This window comes from Rana temporaria, chromosome 7 (assembly GCF_905171775.1).
Source record: "Rana temporaria chromosome 7, aRanTem1.1, whole genome shotgun sequence".
NCBI lineage: Eukaryota > Metazoa > Chordata > Amphibia > Anura > Ranidae > Rana > Rana temporaria.
This window is the reverse complement of record NC_053495.1, coordinates 16,634,202-16,650,460: the sequence shown is the minus strand read 5'-3', so window position 1 is coordinate 16,650,460 and position 16,259 is coordinate 16,634,202. Positions and strand designations below refer to the sequence as shown.

At 47.5% G+C, this 16,259-nt stretch overlaps 1 protein-coding gene and 1 non-coding gene across 3 annotated transcripts in view; both read right to left on the bottom strand.

The window, feature by feature from the left end:
* The window catches only part of CHCHD6 (coiled-coil-helix-coiled-coil-helix domain containing 6), a 306,107-nt gene extending 299,391 nt beyond the window's left edge, over positions 1–6,716 (bottom strand). Inside the window, exons 1-2 of one of the 2 annotated variants that reach the window (XM_040358983.1) lie at positions 6,446–6,716; positions 876–1,032 (exon numbers count right to left, since the gene is read on the bottom strand). In XM_040358983.1, the coding sequence (XP_040214917.1) occupies positions 876–1,032; positions 6,446–6,529 (241 nt within the window). In that variant the 5' untranslated portion in view covers positions 6,530–6,716. The remainder of the gene's footprint in view (positions 1–875; positions 1,033–6,445) is intronic. The other variant, XM_040358984.1, reaches the window with a different exon arrangement.
* Positions 5,138–5,296, bottom strand: LOC120946301. The gene has a single exon (XR_005750659.1). It is a non-coding gene; the product is annotated as a U1 spliceosomal RNA (small nuclear RNA).
* Positions 6,717–16,259: the final 9,543 nt, after the last annotated feature.

Here is a 16,259-nt window from a genome sequence, read left to right as displayed (position 1 = left end):
CACCGCTCCAAAGATGCTGCTGACAAGAGATTTTTTTGTCTCCCAACAGCGCATTGCCTCAGTGTGAAAGCCCTCCGGCTTTCACATTGAGGTAGCTGGGCAGGAGTTTTTCAGGCGGTATAGCAGCACTATTTTTAGCGCTGTACCACATGAAAAACTCCTCAGTGTGAAAGGGGTCCAAGACTGGAAAGAAAAAGGCTAGGTGATGCTGGATGTCCTGTAGCCAGGAAATGAGGTGGGCATTATCTCACTTAGTGACGTTTCTAATGCACATTGCGAGAAGCTCACAGTGTGCAGGGAAATCAGAGTAAGCGATTACAGTGCAGGGGAGGGGCCTGTACAACCGTACCAACTATTCTCACAGACCTTTTAAAGCGGAGGTCCCGCAAATGTTTTTTTATTAAAAGCGAGCAGCTACAAATACTGCAGGTGCTGACTTTTAATAAATGGACACTTACCTGTCCAGTGCGCCCGCGATGTCGGCAGCAGAAGATGAGCAATCGCTCGTGTCTCTGCTGCCCCCGTGGCCATCCTCGGTGAGGGAATCAAGAAGTGAAGCCTTGCGGCTTCACTGCCTGGTTCCCTACTGCCCATGCGCGAGTAGCGCAGCTCGTTCCCAGTGGTCCCCGCTGTCTCCTGGGACCAGTGTGTTTCCCAGAAGGCAGCGGGGGGGATTGGAAGAGGAGTCACTCCCGTGGGAGTCATTCCTGTAAGTGGGTACAAATACCTGTATTATACAGGTATCTGCACCCCCCCCCCCCTGAAAGGTGCCACATTTGACACCGGAGGGGGGGAGGGTTCCCCGAAAAGCGGAAGTTCCATTTTTGGGTGGAACTCCGCTTTCAATAGCAAAAAAAAACAGAAACGTTGCATACCCTCAGTTTTGGCTCGGAAATCTGATGCAGAGGGCGCAGGTCCGCCCCTTGGAAGGGACAACTGCGGAGGCGGGGGATGGTCCAACGTCGGCGACAGATTCTGCTCCCCTCTCTGTGGTGAAGACTCCTTCATTCGGCTTACAAGGTCATCAGTCAGCTGGAGGAAATAAAAGAATTGTGTCTTATATCTCAGGGCACCAAACTGGTTAGAAGTTTTCATGAAGCGAGCCATGGATCAGATCTGGATGGATGTGATGTCACCAAACTGAAATTTATAAGTGGGCTTAGAAAAAAACAGCTGCTCTGAGAAACTCGGTTTACTTTGTGACAGGTTCTCTTTTAAAGTGAATCTGCGAGGATAAAAACATGGGAGCTGCAATTGAAGACGAACATAAAGTGAAACTTCAATTTTGTGAGAAGAAAAGAAAACAATACCCCCGAGGTGATCTATACTAATAATATATTTTTTAGGGCTGGGGAAATTAAAGATTAATTCCTCGATTAATCTTTAATTTTTTTGATCGATCAAAATTCTTGACGTCACCGCACAGCCTGGACAGTGAGGCTTACCCTGCTGGATGTGAGCAAACTGCACCCATTGGATTGAGGTACCTTTGCATCTGTAGAGCAGGAGGATGCATCGGGCTCCATCAGGGGAAGGGGGCAAAAATAATCATTGTTTTCCTGTCCTAAGCAGTTTTGTGCAGACAATTCTTTGTGTATCGGCAACATCTGTTCCGTGCGAAAGACTGTTCAGTTCTTCAGGGTATATTGTCAATAAAATGCGATCATGTCTGCTTCCAGAAAATGTAAACACTCTGGTATGTCTGCGTGATTGGCTAAAGTGATGCCTACTATAAAGTGACTGACAGTCAATATACTAGATACATTTTATAATTACAGTTAAACTAACTTTCTAAGTTTTTGTTAAAGTTTAATAAGAAAAAATTACTTACGTCAGTGCTACATTTTGAATTTAAAACATATGTGTGTGAACTGTGAAGTTAAGTCATGGATTGTGGAAACGAAGTAGTGTCGGATGATTGTATATAGTGTATACCACATTTACCACTGACTAATGCAGAGTTGCAATGCAAGGAGATTGGATCTGTATGTGCGTTATAATTAATCTAAATTAGTTGATTAATCGATTAAAAAACAAAACGATTAATCGAACACGAAAATTTTAATCAGTAACAGCCCTAATATTTTTTTTTATAACCAGTTAGGTTGAGGCTGGAATTCCATTGTAACGTTGTCACCGGAGGACACCAAATAAGGGGTGGGATGTATTCCTTAGAGCAGCACTCCCCATACAAGAAACGTTAAACCATTTATTAAAGATCCCTCTCAGTTGACCATGTATAGGTGCTGCAAGCCAGCATTTAAAGGGGCACTCCACACAATCAGGGCCATATGCTGCTCACTACAGAAAGAGACCAATCATGAGCTTTAAATGATATCAAGCATGCTTCTTAAGGGACACAACCCCTAGTAATGAGACTTATAGGGATGCTTCTTAAAGGGGCACAACCACTAGTAATGAGACTTATAGGAATGCTTCTTAAAGGGGCACAACCACTAGTAATGAGACTTATAGGAATGCTTCTTAAAGGGGCACAACCACTAGTAATGAGACTTATAGGAATGCTTCTTAAAGGGGCACAACCACTAGTAATGAGACTTATAGGGATGCTTCTTAAAGGGGCACAACCACTAGTAATGAGACTTATAGGGCATGCTTCTTAAAGGGGCACAACCACTAGTAATGAGACTTATAGGTATGCTTCTTAAAGGGGCACAACCCCTAGTAATGAGACTTATAGGGATGCTTCTTAAAGGGGCACAACCACTAGTAATGAGACTTATAGGGATGCTTCTTAAAGGGGAACAACCACTAGTAATGAGACTTATAGGGGATGCTTCTTAAAGGGACACAACCACTAGTAATGAGACTTATAGGGGATGCTTCTTAAAGGGGCACAACCACTAGTAATGAGACTTGTAGGGGATTCTTCTTGAAGGGACACAACCACTAGTAATGAGACTTGTAGGGGCATGCTTCTTAAAGGGGCACAACCACTAGTAATGAGACTTATATGCAGGGCCGATCCTAGGGTCACAGGCGCCTTGGTGCAGAAATATTTCTGGCGCCCCCCACATGGGCGTGGTCATCTTACTAACTCCTCCCCTTTACACATGTTTCTATAGCGACGACTCAAACACAGAGATGCTCCCCTAAAAAGTCTTCATTAGTGTCCCCCAGAGTCCCCCCCAGCAGGTGTCCCTCATCAGAGCCCCCCCCAGTAGGTGTCCCCCATCAGAGTCCCCCCCCCAGCAGGTGTCCCTCATCAGAGTCCCCCCCCACAGCAGGTGTCCCCCATCAGAGCCCCCCCCCCAGTAGGTGTCCCCCATCAGAGCCCCCCCCACAGCAGGTGTCCCCCATCAGAGCCCCCCCCCACAGCAGGAGTCCCCATAGACCAGTACTTGTCCAATAACCAAGATCATCTGGACATAGACAAGGAGGAGGGAGGGGAGCACTTTGGAGGTTCGGCGCCCCCACCTCTTTGGCGCCTGGGTGCGGAGCACCCCCTTGCACCCTGCCTAGGATCGGCCCTGCTTATTTGGCATGCTTCTTAAAGGGGCACGACCACTAGTAATGAGACTTATAGGGCACGCTTCTTAAAGGGGCACGACCACTAGTAATGAGACTTATAGGGGATGCTTCTTAATGGGGCACAACCACTAGCAATGAGACTTATAGGGATTCTTCTTAAAGGGGCACAACCACTAGTAATGAGACTTATAGCGGATGCTTCTTAAAGGGACACGACCACTAGTAATGAGATTTGTAGGGGATGCTTCTTAAAAGGGACACAATTACTACTAATGAGATTTATAGGGGGATGCTTCTTGAAGGGACACAACCACTAGTAATGAGACTAATGGGGCATGCTTCTTAAAGGGACACAACCACTAGCAATTAGACTCATAGGGGATTCTTCCTAAAGGGGCACAACCACTAGTAATGAGACTTATAGGGGATTCTTCTTAAAGGGGCACAACCACTAGTAATGAGACTTATAGGGATGCTTCTTAAAGGGGCACAACCACTAGTAATGAGACTTATAGGGATGCTTCTTAAAGGGGCACAACCACTAGTAATGAGACTTATAGCGGATGCTTCTTAAAGGGACACGACCACTAGTAATGAGACTTTTTTTTTTTTTTTTTTTGAAAAGCCTATGGCGTGTGAACACACCCAAAAAACTCCACCCGGTGCAGAAAAAATGTGCACACACATAAAGAGTGTTCACAAAAACGTGCAGACGGGTGCAACGTCAAGTGGTCCTCCTGTGAAGAGGGACCCAAACCCTGATCCCCCGGGGGGTTAGGCTCCAGACGGGGACTGAGGTACTGTGGTCCGAGCAACCGAAGCCGACACGGACCCAACTTCCTCGGAGGGACTGCCGAAACAGGACCCTCCCAGTACTAGGTGGGGCTCCCCCGAAGGGAGACCCCATGAGAGCAGGCGAACCAAGCCAGAAGGCCATGTCCACCCACTCCCAAGACGTTCAGGGCTGGCCCGAGGACCCGCACCCTACTAATCACACAGTGACAAAACGTGCACAACAAAAAAAGACAAAAAAGTGACAAACACAGGCTTAAATAAAATAAAGTGGGAAACAATGACCAGGCCCTCCGGCCAGGAATAAAAAATTCCTCCGGTCCTAGCCAAAAGGCCCGGCCCAGGAAGCAGGTGCTAAAAAAAGCGTGTATCTGGTGCAGTGACCGTGGTATCTTAAATCAATGTGTCCCTCACACACAGTGATCTTCAGATACCCCTGGACTGCCACTCCAGGGGCACATGCACCATAGGCTTTTCATTCCATATCTGACCCCCCGACCGGCCAGTGCAGCCCTCCACCCCTGCCAGCCAACCCGGCGGATTTGCACGGTCCTACCCCGTCATACCCCGGGGCATTACCGGCTCCTCCAACCAGATCGCTGACAGAGATAGCACTTACACCAGCCAGCCAGAAGGCCAGACTAGAACTCGGCAAAAAGACCAAGACCAAGCACAGTACCCATCCTCACCAGGAGCACCCTTCCAGATGGCTCAGACTCAACCATGGGCCGGCCCCCAGTATCTGTCGGGCAGCACAGCGTAGTCCCTGCTGAAACCATCCTTCCAGGTGCAATGACGTCATTGGATTGCATCCACCCTCCCCATGTAGGAGGTGCTTCAGCGCTCCGCTGACAACTGATAAGGACAGATACCACACCCAGTCCCAGCCAAAAGGCCGAGAAGCGGCAGGGAAGACAACCACGATCAGCACGGCCTAGAGTGTGCAATAGCCGTGCCTCGCCCTGGGAGAACCACCTTCATGATCATGGTGTCTCCCCTGCCAGGTAATGAGACTTATAGGGGATTCTTCTTAAAGGGGCACAACCACTAGTAATGAGACTTATAGGGATGCTTCTTAAAGGGGCACAGCCACTAGTAATGAGACTTATAGGGATGCTTCTTAAAGGGGCACAACCACTAGTAATGAGACTTATAGGGATGCTTCTTAAAGGGGCACAACCACTAGTAATGAGACTTATAGGGGATTCTTCTTAAAGGGGCACAACCACTAGTAATGAGACTTATAGGGATGCTTCTTAAAGGGGCACAGCCACTAGTAATGAGACTTATAGGGATGCTTCTTAAAGGGGTACAACCACTAGTAATGAGACTTATAGGGATGCTTCTTAAGGGGGCACAACCACTAGTAATGAGACTTATAGGGGATTATTCTTAAAGGGGCATAACCACTAGCAATGGAACTTATAGGGGATTATTCTTAAAGGGGCACAACCACTAGCAATGGAACTTATAGGGGATGCTTCTTAAAGGGGCATAACCACTAGTAATGAGACTTATAGGGATGCTTCTTAAAGGGGCACAACCACTAGTAATGAGACTTATAGGGATGCTTCTTAAAGGGGCACAACCACTAGTAATGAGACTTATAGGGGATTCTTCTTAAAGGGGCATAACCACTAGTAATGAGACTTATAGGGGATTCTTCTTAAAGGGGCACAACCACTAGTAATGAGACTTATAGGGATGCTTCTTAAAGGGGCACAACCACTAGTAATGAGACTTATAGGGGATTCTTCTTAAAGGGGCATAACCACTAGCAATGGAACTTATAGGGGATTCTTCTTAAAGGGGCACAACCACTAGTAATGAGACTTATAGGGATGCTTCTTAAAGGGGCACAACCACTAGTAATGAGACTTATAGGGATGCTTCTTAAAGGGACACAACCACTAGTAATGAGACTTATAGGGATGCTTCTTAAAGGGACACTCCCCATAAAACATAACAGGGAGGTGACATGCAGTTTAGTACAGAGACTTCTTCTCCTTATCTCCCACCAATGACAGGCCTGTATGGTGGGGTCCATGCGCTCTTATAGCTCACATCTGCTGTGTGTGGTCATGACTTATAAAGGGGCACTCCTCTCCTCTCCTCCCCCCTCCAAGTGACACCCAACATGGAGCCCAGCGCTTCCTCTCACCCGGACTCCTCGCAGAACCCGCACCCTGTCCTCCTCATCCATCCCGAAGGACACTTTCCTCCCGGTACTCTCGCTGCCCCCCATTATTATCACCGGCGGGGTTCTCCCTCACTGACAGCTCGGGCGCCTGCGCAGTATTGGTGAGCTGAGGTGAAGAGCGACCAGCCAATCGCGGAGCGCCTTTCCAGCTCAGCCAGTCAGAGCGAGGGAGCAGCGCGCGCCGGGAATTGTAGTCTGAGCGCTGTGGGTGTGCTGGGAGCTGCCGGCAGGGGAGCCAGAGAGCGGAACTCCACCAACTCTCTCTTTATAAGCGGCTGTAGCGCTGTAAGTTACCAGCAGAGGAGCCAGAGTAGACAGTGGCCAAGTCTCTGTTATAGGCGGGTGCATGTATGCGCTGGGAGTTACCAGCAGAGGGAGTCAGAAAGCAAAACTCGATTATAGGCGCCCACAGCATGGTCCCGCCTCTCATGCCTGCTACCAACTAATCACAGTCCGCACATACAGCAAGTTCCCGCCTCTCGTGCCAGCTAACCAATCAGAGCCCCACATACATAGAGTTCCCGCCTCTCGTGCCTGATAACCAATCAGATCTCCCACATACGTAGAGTTCCCGCCTCTCGTCCCTGATAACCAATCAGATCTCCCACATACGTAGAGTTCCCGCCTCTCGTGCCTGCTAACCAATCAGATCTCCCACACACAGAGAGTTCCCTCCCCTCGTGCCTGCTAACCAACCAGAGCCCCAACACACAGAGCGTTCCCGACTCTTGTTCCTGCTAACCAATCACAGCCCGCACACACAGCAAGTGCCGCCTCTCGTGCATGCTAACCAATCAGAGCTCGCAGAAAAGTTCTCATCCAATGCACTGTGAGATCTATATTGCAGGGATGTGTGTAGGCGCAAACCGGGCGAACGGTGGACACGAAACAGGCGCAATCTCGGCGTTAGGTGGGCATTACATAGGCGCTGGAGCTACGAGGGCAGACCGATGGCATCCTATTGGGTCTGGTGTCTGCCTAGTGGGCGGAGCGCCGCACAGGACACACCCTCCCAGGTCTTCCCTGTGTGGAGAGAGGAGTGACAGTCCGGGGAGGGGGCGGGGCTCTCTGGTGTAGATGACAGACTGAGCCCCGGATGTGTACAGGAGACATGAGAGGTCGGTGTGTGTAAGTGAATGCAATAATAACCCCCAGCATTGGTGTCAGTAAATGCAATAATAACCCCCAGCACTGGTGTCGGTGAATGCAATAATAACCCCCAGCACTGGTGTCAGTAAATGCAATAATAACCCCCAGCACTGGTGTCGGTAAATGCAATAATAACCCCCAGCACTGGTGTCGGTAAATGCAATAACCCCCAGCACTGGTGTCGGTGAATGCAATAATAACCCCCAGCACTGGTGTCAGTAAATGCAATAATAACCCCTGGCACTGGTGTCGGTGAATGCAATAATAACCCCCAGCACTGGTGTCGGTGAATGCAATAATAACCCCCAGCACTGGTGTCGGTGAATGCAATAATAACCCCCAGCACTGGTGTCGGTGAATGCAATAATAACCCCCAGCACTGGTGTCAGTAAATGCAATAATAACCCCCAGCACTGGTGTCGGTAAATGCAATAATAACCCCCAGCACTGGTGTCGGTAAATGCAATAATAACCCCCAGCACTGGTGTCGGTGAATGCAATAATAACCCCCAGCACTGGTGTCGGTGAATGCAATAATAACCCCCAGCACTGGTGTTAGTGAATGCAATAATAACCCCCAGCACTGGTGTCGGTGAATGCAATAATAACCCCCAGCATTCGTGACGGCGAATGCAATAATAACCCCCCAGCACTGGTGTCGGTGAATGCAATAATAACCCCCAGCACTCGTGACGGCGAATGCAATAATAACCCCCGGCACTGGTGTCGGTGAATGCAATAATAACCCCCGGCACTCGTGACGGCGAATGCAATAATAACCCCCGGCACTCGTGACGGCGAATGCAATAATAACCCCCGGAACTCGTGTCGGTGAATGCAATAATAACCCCCGGCACTGGTGTCGGTGAATGCAATAATAACCCCCATCACTGGTGTCGGTGAATGCAATAATAACCCCCGGCACTGGTGTCGGTAAATGCAATAATAACCCCCAGCACTGGTGTCGGTAAATGCAATAATAACCCCCAGCACTGGTGTCGGTAAATGCAATAATAACCCCCAGCACTGGTGTCGGTGGATGCAATAATAACCCCCAGCATTGGTGTCGGTAAATGCAATAATAACCCCCAGCACTGGTGTCGGTAAATGCAATAATAACCCCCAGCACTGGTGTCAGTAAATGCAATAATAACCCCCAGCACTGGTGTCGGTAAATGCAATAATAACCCCCAGCACTGGTGTCGGTGAATGCAATAATAACCCCCAGCACTGGTGTCAGTAAATGCAATAATAACCCCCAGCACTGGTGTCGGTAAATGCAATAATAACCCCCAGCACTGGTGTCGGTAAATGCAATAATAACCCCCAGCACTGGTGTCGGTAAATGCAATAATAACCCCCAGCACTGGTGTCGGTGAATGCAATAATAACCCCCAGCACTGGTGTCGGTAAATGCAATAATAACCCCCAGCACTGGTGTCGGTAAATGCAATAATAACCCCCAGCACTGGTGTCGGTGAATGCAATAATAACCCCCAGCACTGGTGTCGGTGAATGCAATAATAACCCCCAGCACTGGTGTCGGTGAATGCAATAATAACCCCCAGCACTGGTGTCAGTGAATGCAATAATAACCCCCAGCACTGGTGTCGGTGAATGCAATAATAACCCCCAGCACTGGTGTCGGTGAATGCAATAATAACCCCCAGCACTGGTGTCGGTGAATGCAATAATAACCCCCAGCACTGGTGTCGGTGAATGCAATAATAACCCCCGGCACTCGTGACGGCGAATGCAATAATAACCCCCGGCACTCGTGACGGCGAATGCAATAATAACCCCCGGCACTGGTGTCGGTGAATGCAATAATAACCCCCATCACTGGTGTCGGTGAATGCAATAATAACCCCCGACACTCGTGTCGGTGAATGCAATAATAACCCCCGGCACTCGTGACGGCGAATGCAATAATAACCCCCGGCACTGGTGTCGGTGAATGCAATAATAACCCCCATCACTGGTGTCGGTGAATGCAATAATAACCCCCGACACTCGTGTCGGTGAATGCAATAATAACCCCCGACACTCGTGTCGGTGAATGCAATAATAACCCCCGGCACTGGTGTCGGTGAATGCAATAATAACCCCCAGCACTGGTGTCAGTAAATGCAATAATAACCCCCGGCACTGGTGTCGGTAAATGCACTAATAACCCCCAGCACTGGTGTCGGTAAATGCAATAATAATCCCCAGCACTGGTGTCGGTGAATGCAATAATAACCCCCAGCACTGGTGTCGGTGAATGCAATAATAACCCCCAGCACTGGTGTCGGTGAATGCAATAATAACCCCCAGCACTGGTGTCGGTAGATGCAATAATAACCCCCAGCACTGGTGTCAGTAAATGCAATAATAACCCCCAGCACTGGTGTCAGTAAATGCAATAATAACCCCTGGCACTGGTGTCGGTAGATGCAATAATAACCCCCAGCACTGGTGTCAGTAAATGCAATAATAACCCCCAGCACTGGTGTCAGTAAATGCAATAATAACCCCTGGCACTGGTGTCGGTAAATGCAATAATAACCACCAGCACTGGTGTCGGTAAATGCAATAATAACCCCCAGCACTGGTGTCGGTGAATGCAATAATAACCCCCAGCACTGGTGTCGGTAGATGCAATAATAACCCCCAGCACTGGTGTCAGTAAATGCAATAATAACCCCCAGCACTGGTGTCAGTAAATGCAATAATAACCCCTGGCACTGGTGTCGGTAAATGCAATAATAACCCCCAGCACTGGTGTCGGTAAATGCAATAATAACCCCCGGCACTGGTGTCTGTGAATGCAATAATAACCCCCGACACTCGTGTCGGTGAATGCAATAATAACCCCCAACACTGGTCCCTTTAATTTCTGAATGAAGGCAGTGAGTGATCTGTACAGATCGCTCCTGTGTTCATTCTTAACTGAAGCATAGTAAACTATGGCACTGAGCACAGAGCACTTCCCATTCCGTCACAATCCAGTGCAGCTGGGGCTGCAAAGAGGCACTGGGGAAGCTCAAACAGTCTGAAAAGGTATTTGGACCCCAACGGGGCTACTAAAAAAAAATGTAAACAAACAAAAAAAAAAAACTGCCACCGTCCACTGCTCTGCTGATATACACACGTGTGTGCGTTTGTGCTCTGGGGGGTCTTCAAACTACGGTCCTCCAGTTGTTCAGGAACTACAATTCCCATCATGCCTAAGCCTGTCTGTGAATGTCAGCGTGTTACAATGCCTCATGGGACGTGTAGTTCCACAACAGCTGGAGGGCCGTAGTTTGAGGATCCCTGCAAGTAACTATCATAGGAAATAATTATGCGCCTCACTGCATTATGGCCACTAGATGGCGATATCGTAAGTACGCTTCTCAGCTCTATCTAGTATGCGGTATTTTACACATTCGATCTGCAGAGAATATAGCTGGAGATTTTTTGCCCCATTTGCACAGAATAAATTAAAATTCAGTTTCAATAAAGGAACAGCTATGCAGATTTTTTTTTTTTTTTTAAATATACCCCCTTGTGTAAAAAAGCCATTATAAAGTCTCTTCTACCAAGAGACCCTACCAGCTGGCACATTTTTGTTTTTAAGTGCTAATTTAGCTTACTCTAATGCCGCGTACACACGGTTGTTTTTCGGCATGAAAAAAAAAACGATGTTTTTAAAAACGTCATTTAAAGTGGTTGTAAACCCCACTTTATGACTTTTAACTACAGGTAAGCCTATAATAAGGCTTACCTGTAGGTATAAAGAATATCTCCTAAACCTGTACGGTTTAGGAGATATTCCCCTCGCAATGCGCCGCTGATTGCAGCGGCGCATGCGCAAGGGGGATCCTCGGCTAAAGGACCGGCAGCCACCGGACCTTGCCGAATTGAAGTCTCCCGCACGCATTTGCGGGAGTGACGTCATCGCCGCTCCAGCCAATCACAGCGATGGAGCGACGATACCCGGAAGACACGCCGAGTCAAGATGACATCTCGCTCGGCGTGGACCAGGTAAGTTCCTCTCACCTTGTTCCGAGGTAAGTATTTCATAATGAGCTAATATGCGGTGCATACTAGCTCATTATGGCTTTTGCCTTTCAGGTGAAAAAATAAATAAAAAATAATCGCGGGTTTACAACGTCATTTAAAATGATGGTGTGTGGGCTTCACATCGTTTTTCAGCTTCTGAAAAACTACAAAAAAAAAATTTGAACATGCTGCATTTTTTAACGTAGTTTTTTTAAATGTCGTTTTTCGGGTTGTAAAAAATGATCGTGTGTGGGCTAAAACGACGTTAAAAACCCGCGCATGCTCAGAAGCAAGTTATGAGACGGGAGCGCTCGTTGTGGTAAAACTACCATTCATAATGGAGTAAGCACATTCATCACGCTGTAACAGACTGAAAAGCGCGAATCGTCTTTTACTAACACGGAATCAGCTAAAGCAGCCCAAAGGGTGGCGCCATCCGCATGGAACTTTCCCTTTATAGTGCCGTTGTACGTGTTGTACGTCACCGCGCTTTGTTCATCATTTTTTTTTAAACGATGGTGTGTGGGCAACATCGTTTTTAATGATGAAGTTGGAAAAACTTAGTTTTTTGGACATGCTGAAAAACAACGTTTTTTTTTCATGCCGAAAAATGATCGTGTGTACGCGGCATAAAGCTTATGTGAGGTTACAGTGAATCGGGTTACCGCCTCCTTTAATGATGCAGACATGTTCCTTTTGTGCTTACGTTTACATGTTCTTGCAGAAGTTCATACACTTGCTCACTCGGCCCCTCTGAAGCGATGAACAAAGCCCCGGTAAGAAGGGGACATTTGTCACACTTTCTACATCACACGCATCAAAGGCTGCGGATTCTTCCACGCCGACTGACAAGCGTCATATCCCCCCCCCCCCCACATCTGCGAACCGCTGCGTGCTTCGGCCTCCGCATTAATAAAAATGCGCGATCGACTCCTCGGGGAGACGATGGACCCAGTAAACAGATGTTCATCTCGTTACATTCGTAAATCAAAACTCTCATCTCCTCGCCTGTCCAACCCTCCCTCCCGTATAATTAATGACTGAAAAGAAGCCTGGACTCTGAGAAATCAGAAGATGTTCTGACCGGGGGGGGGGGGGGGGGGATTTGCATTTTTCTTGCTTGGAATAAGAGACGAGAGAGAAGATGAAACGGTCGCCACTCAGCGACAAAAAAATGACAATAAGTACAATTTTATCTAAAAACATCCAAATTATGATGTATGAATATTGCCCTTTCTGGAAGAGGATTTTATTTTCCATGCAATCCCATTGGCTCGAACAATCAGGTACATGTATGTGCACAGATTACAATTTTTAATCCAGGATGTGGCCTACCAGAAATTAAATAATATAAAAAAAAAAAAAAAAAACTCCCATTGTCCATGTGCTAAAACTTAGTGAAATTAGTTTAATTTATTGTGTGAGAATGTTCTCAACCCAGTTAGTAAATCAGCCTCCTAGTATCGGGGGGGGGGGGGGGGTTCAAATTCTCCGCTACAAACTAAATCTGCCCATACATTATACCATTTTCTTATTCAATTTCCTTTAGACCTTTTTCACACTGTGACGTTTTTCAGGCGCTTTGGCATTAAAAAAAAGCCTGTAAAGTCCCTGAAAGACGCCTCATCTGCAATCCCAATGTGAAAGCACCGCTAAGACCCCTTTCACACTGGGGCGTTTTTTTTTCAGGCGCTTTGGTATAAAAAAAAAAGCTCCCTCAATGGGAAGGGAGGCTTTAGGAACCGTGTATTCAACGCTCCTAAAGCGCTGACACTTCCTTCCTCCGGCATCTCCATAGTCATTACTGTACACACTTCGGTCCTGCCCCGCGGCCCCCCTGAGCCCCCCGCCACACTTCGCGTTCACGTCCATCTCCTTCCTCCTCATAGTCTTACGCAGGGATCCTCAAACGGGCCACCACTTTGAGACCCATGCTGTAGATCAGGGATCCTCAAACTACGGCCCTCCAGCTGTTGCATAACTACACATCCCATGAGGCATTGTAAAACTCTGACATTCACAGACATGACTAGGCATGATGGGAATTGTAGTTCCTGAACAACTGGAGGGCCATAGTTTGAAGACCCATGGTCTTACCACACACGCTGGCCCCGCCCCTTTCGCCACCTCCCTTACTAGATACGATCTGGCTCAGCCTTGTCTCACGTCCCCCGTCGACACCCCTTTCCTCCTATACAAACTCAGTTCCATTCCCCACATAGTCAGCTTGACAAAGGAGAGCGACTGCCGCAACACTCGCAGTACGCCCGCTCCGAAACGCGTCGCACGCCAGTGACGTCACTGCCCCTCGACTGCTGCATTTCTACATCTCTAGCCTTGCTTTGAAGCTCCCCCACCGCCGCCGCCGCCTATCAACACCATACAGCGGTGAATGATGTCTTCACACAGCACAGTGCCCCAGCAGGCAAATGAGCAGATGGACTGACCTGATGACTTCTCCCTATGGATTTTGTACAATGCCTATTTGAACTTCACCAAATGTGAGTTGCCTGTACTAACCTGTTCATTAAATTGTTTTAAACATCTACACTTAGAGGCGCCTCTTCCCTTGCTTTTTGCCGCCCCATAGAGGACAATGGGTGGTCCGATTGGGTCCGCCTGAAAAACATACAGGTGGACACGATCCGTTCGCTGGTGTAAAAAGGGGCCTAATCCGGATGAACCTTGTGTGTGGATCACAAGTCTTAAGCCTCATACACACGATTGGACTTCCATGGGACAAATCTGTGGAATTTTGTCAGAAGGGCGTTGGCTGTGAACTTGTTCAGCATACAGACTGCAGAACTTTTTCAGCCAACATACACAAAACTACATGGGTTGTTTAGCTCTTTAGCGCCACCCTTTGGGCAACTTCTGCTAATGTTGTCTGACGGTTAGCATTGGTTAGGAGCATGCGTGTTTGTACTTTGGATTTTAGTCCGACGGATTGTCTTACAATTTGAGAGCATGGCTATCCCACATTTGTTGTCGGAAATTCCGACGACAATTGTTCGATGGAGCGTACAGACGGTCGGATGATCCGACAAAACACGTCCGTCACACAATTGTTGTCGGAATATCCGATCGTGTGTACGGCCTTTACAATGACCCATTTCAAAATGTTTGCAAAAAAGAAATACGAGCACAATTTCGTCATTCATCAAAGCAGCGTTTATTTATTTCTTACAACCATAAAAATAGAATATTTACATTTAAGGTTTCTTTATATACACACACATTTATAGATTATTCTGCAATTTCTAGAATCATCTTCTTCAAAATATATCCACCTGGTTTTGTGGAAGTGAACGAGCCAGGAAAGTTCTTTGGGGGAGACGTCAGCCATGCGTTCCAATGCACTTCGATTCCCTTATAGAAAGCCGCAGTGTCACCCTGGCTGAGTTGCATCAATGATGGGAGATGAGAGGGGGGGGTAAATCCACCCTAAAAACGTGGTATAGTGTGTGAATAGCGAAGTCTCCACCATGTTCATATAAGGGAGGAGAACATTCCTTGCTTACAATGATAGGATGATGCAGCTCATCAGAAGGTGGCACAGAGAGTGTATAAAGCAGGGATATGCAATTAGCGGACCTCCAGCTGTTGCAGAACTACTTGTCCCATGAGGCATAGCAAGACTGACAGCCACAAGCATGACACCCAAAGGCAGAGGCATGATGGGACATGTAGTTTTGCAACAGCTGGAGGTCCACTAATTGCCTATCCCTGGTATAAAGGGTACCTATCACTAGAATGCCCAGTATAAACAGGTATAGATCTGTAACAGGAGGCTCAACCACAAGTGCAAACGAGGCCTACATAATTCAAACGTGCCTCAACAACATCAATTCTAATGACCCATAACAACCAATCAGCTTCCAACTATACATTCCGCAGTAAAAGACAAGGATTATGCCTGGTTGCTATGGATTTCAAAATGGTTGCTATGGACAAGTAATGTTCTTGTTAGCACTTTTTTCATGATCTCTTAAGTTCTAGTGACAAGTTGACATTAACAAGAAATGTAAAGTGCGTAAGATCCTTCCCCTGACATCGCCCAACCAAAAAAAGCACAAAAACATTATAAAACAAGGATAAAGCTTTGATGGCGAATGCATATCATACAGCGAGAACGTCTGTTTACACGGGGTGCAGACACCTCTCAGTCTGATAATGCATGTAAATAATTGGGCCTTGTGCACCAAAAACAGAACATAAATATGCCAGTCGCCAATGGCAACAAATCATTTTACAGCTGATGTGTTGCCCATAGCAACACAGATACTTTCCACAGCTGTAGCATTCTGATATCAGCCCCTGTGTGGATAAGGAAGGGGGAAGAGGGCAATACATTTGTACTACAACAAGTCACCAAGTATTTCAAGGCCCTAAAGAGAACCAGTCACATTTAGGCTTATGCAAGACGTTGTAATGCTTATGCAGGCCAAGAGCTCATGCACATCATCATGGGTGTATATAGCCATATTCCAACATCCAGGAGCTACAGGGGTTGCGTGCACCCACTTCCACCAATTGTTTACTCAGGGGTAGGCCAGTCATAGCATAAAGGCCTCATGCACTTTGGCCATTTAGCCCCGGA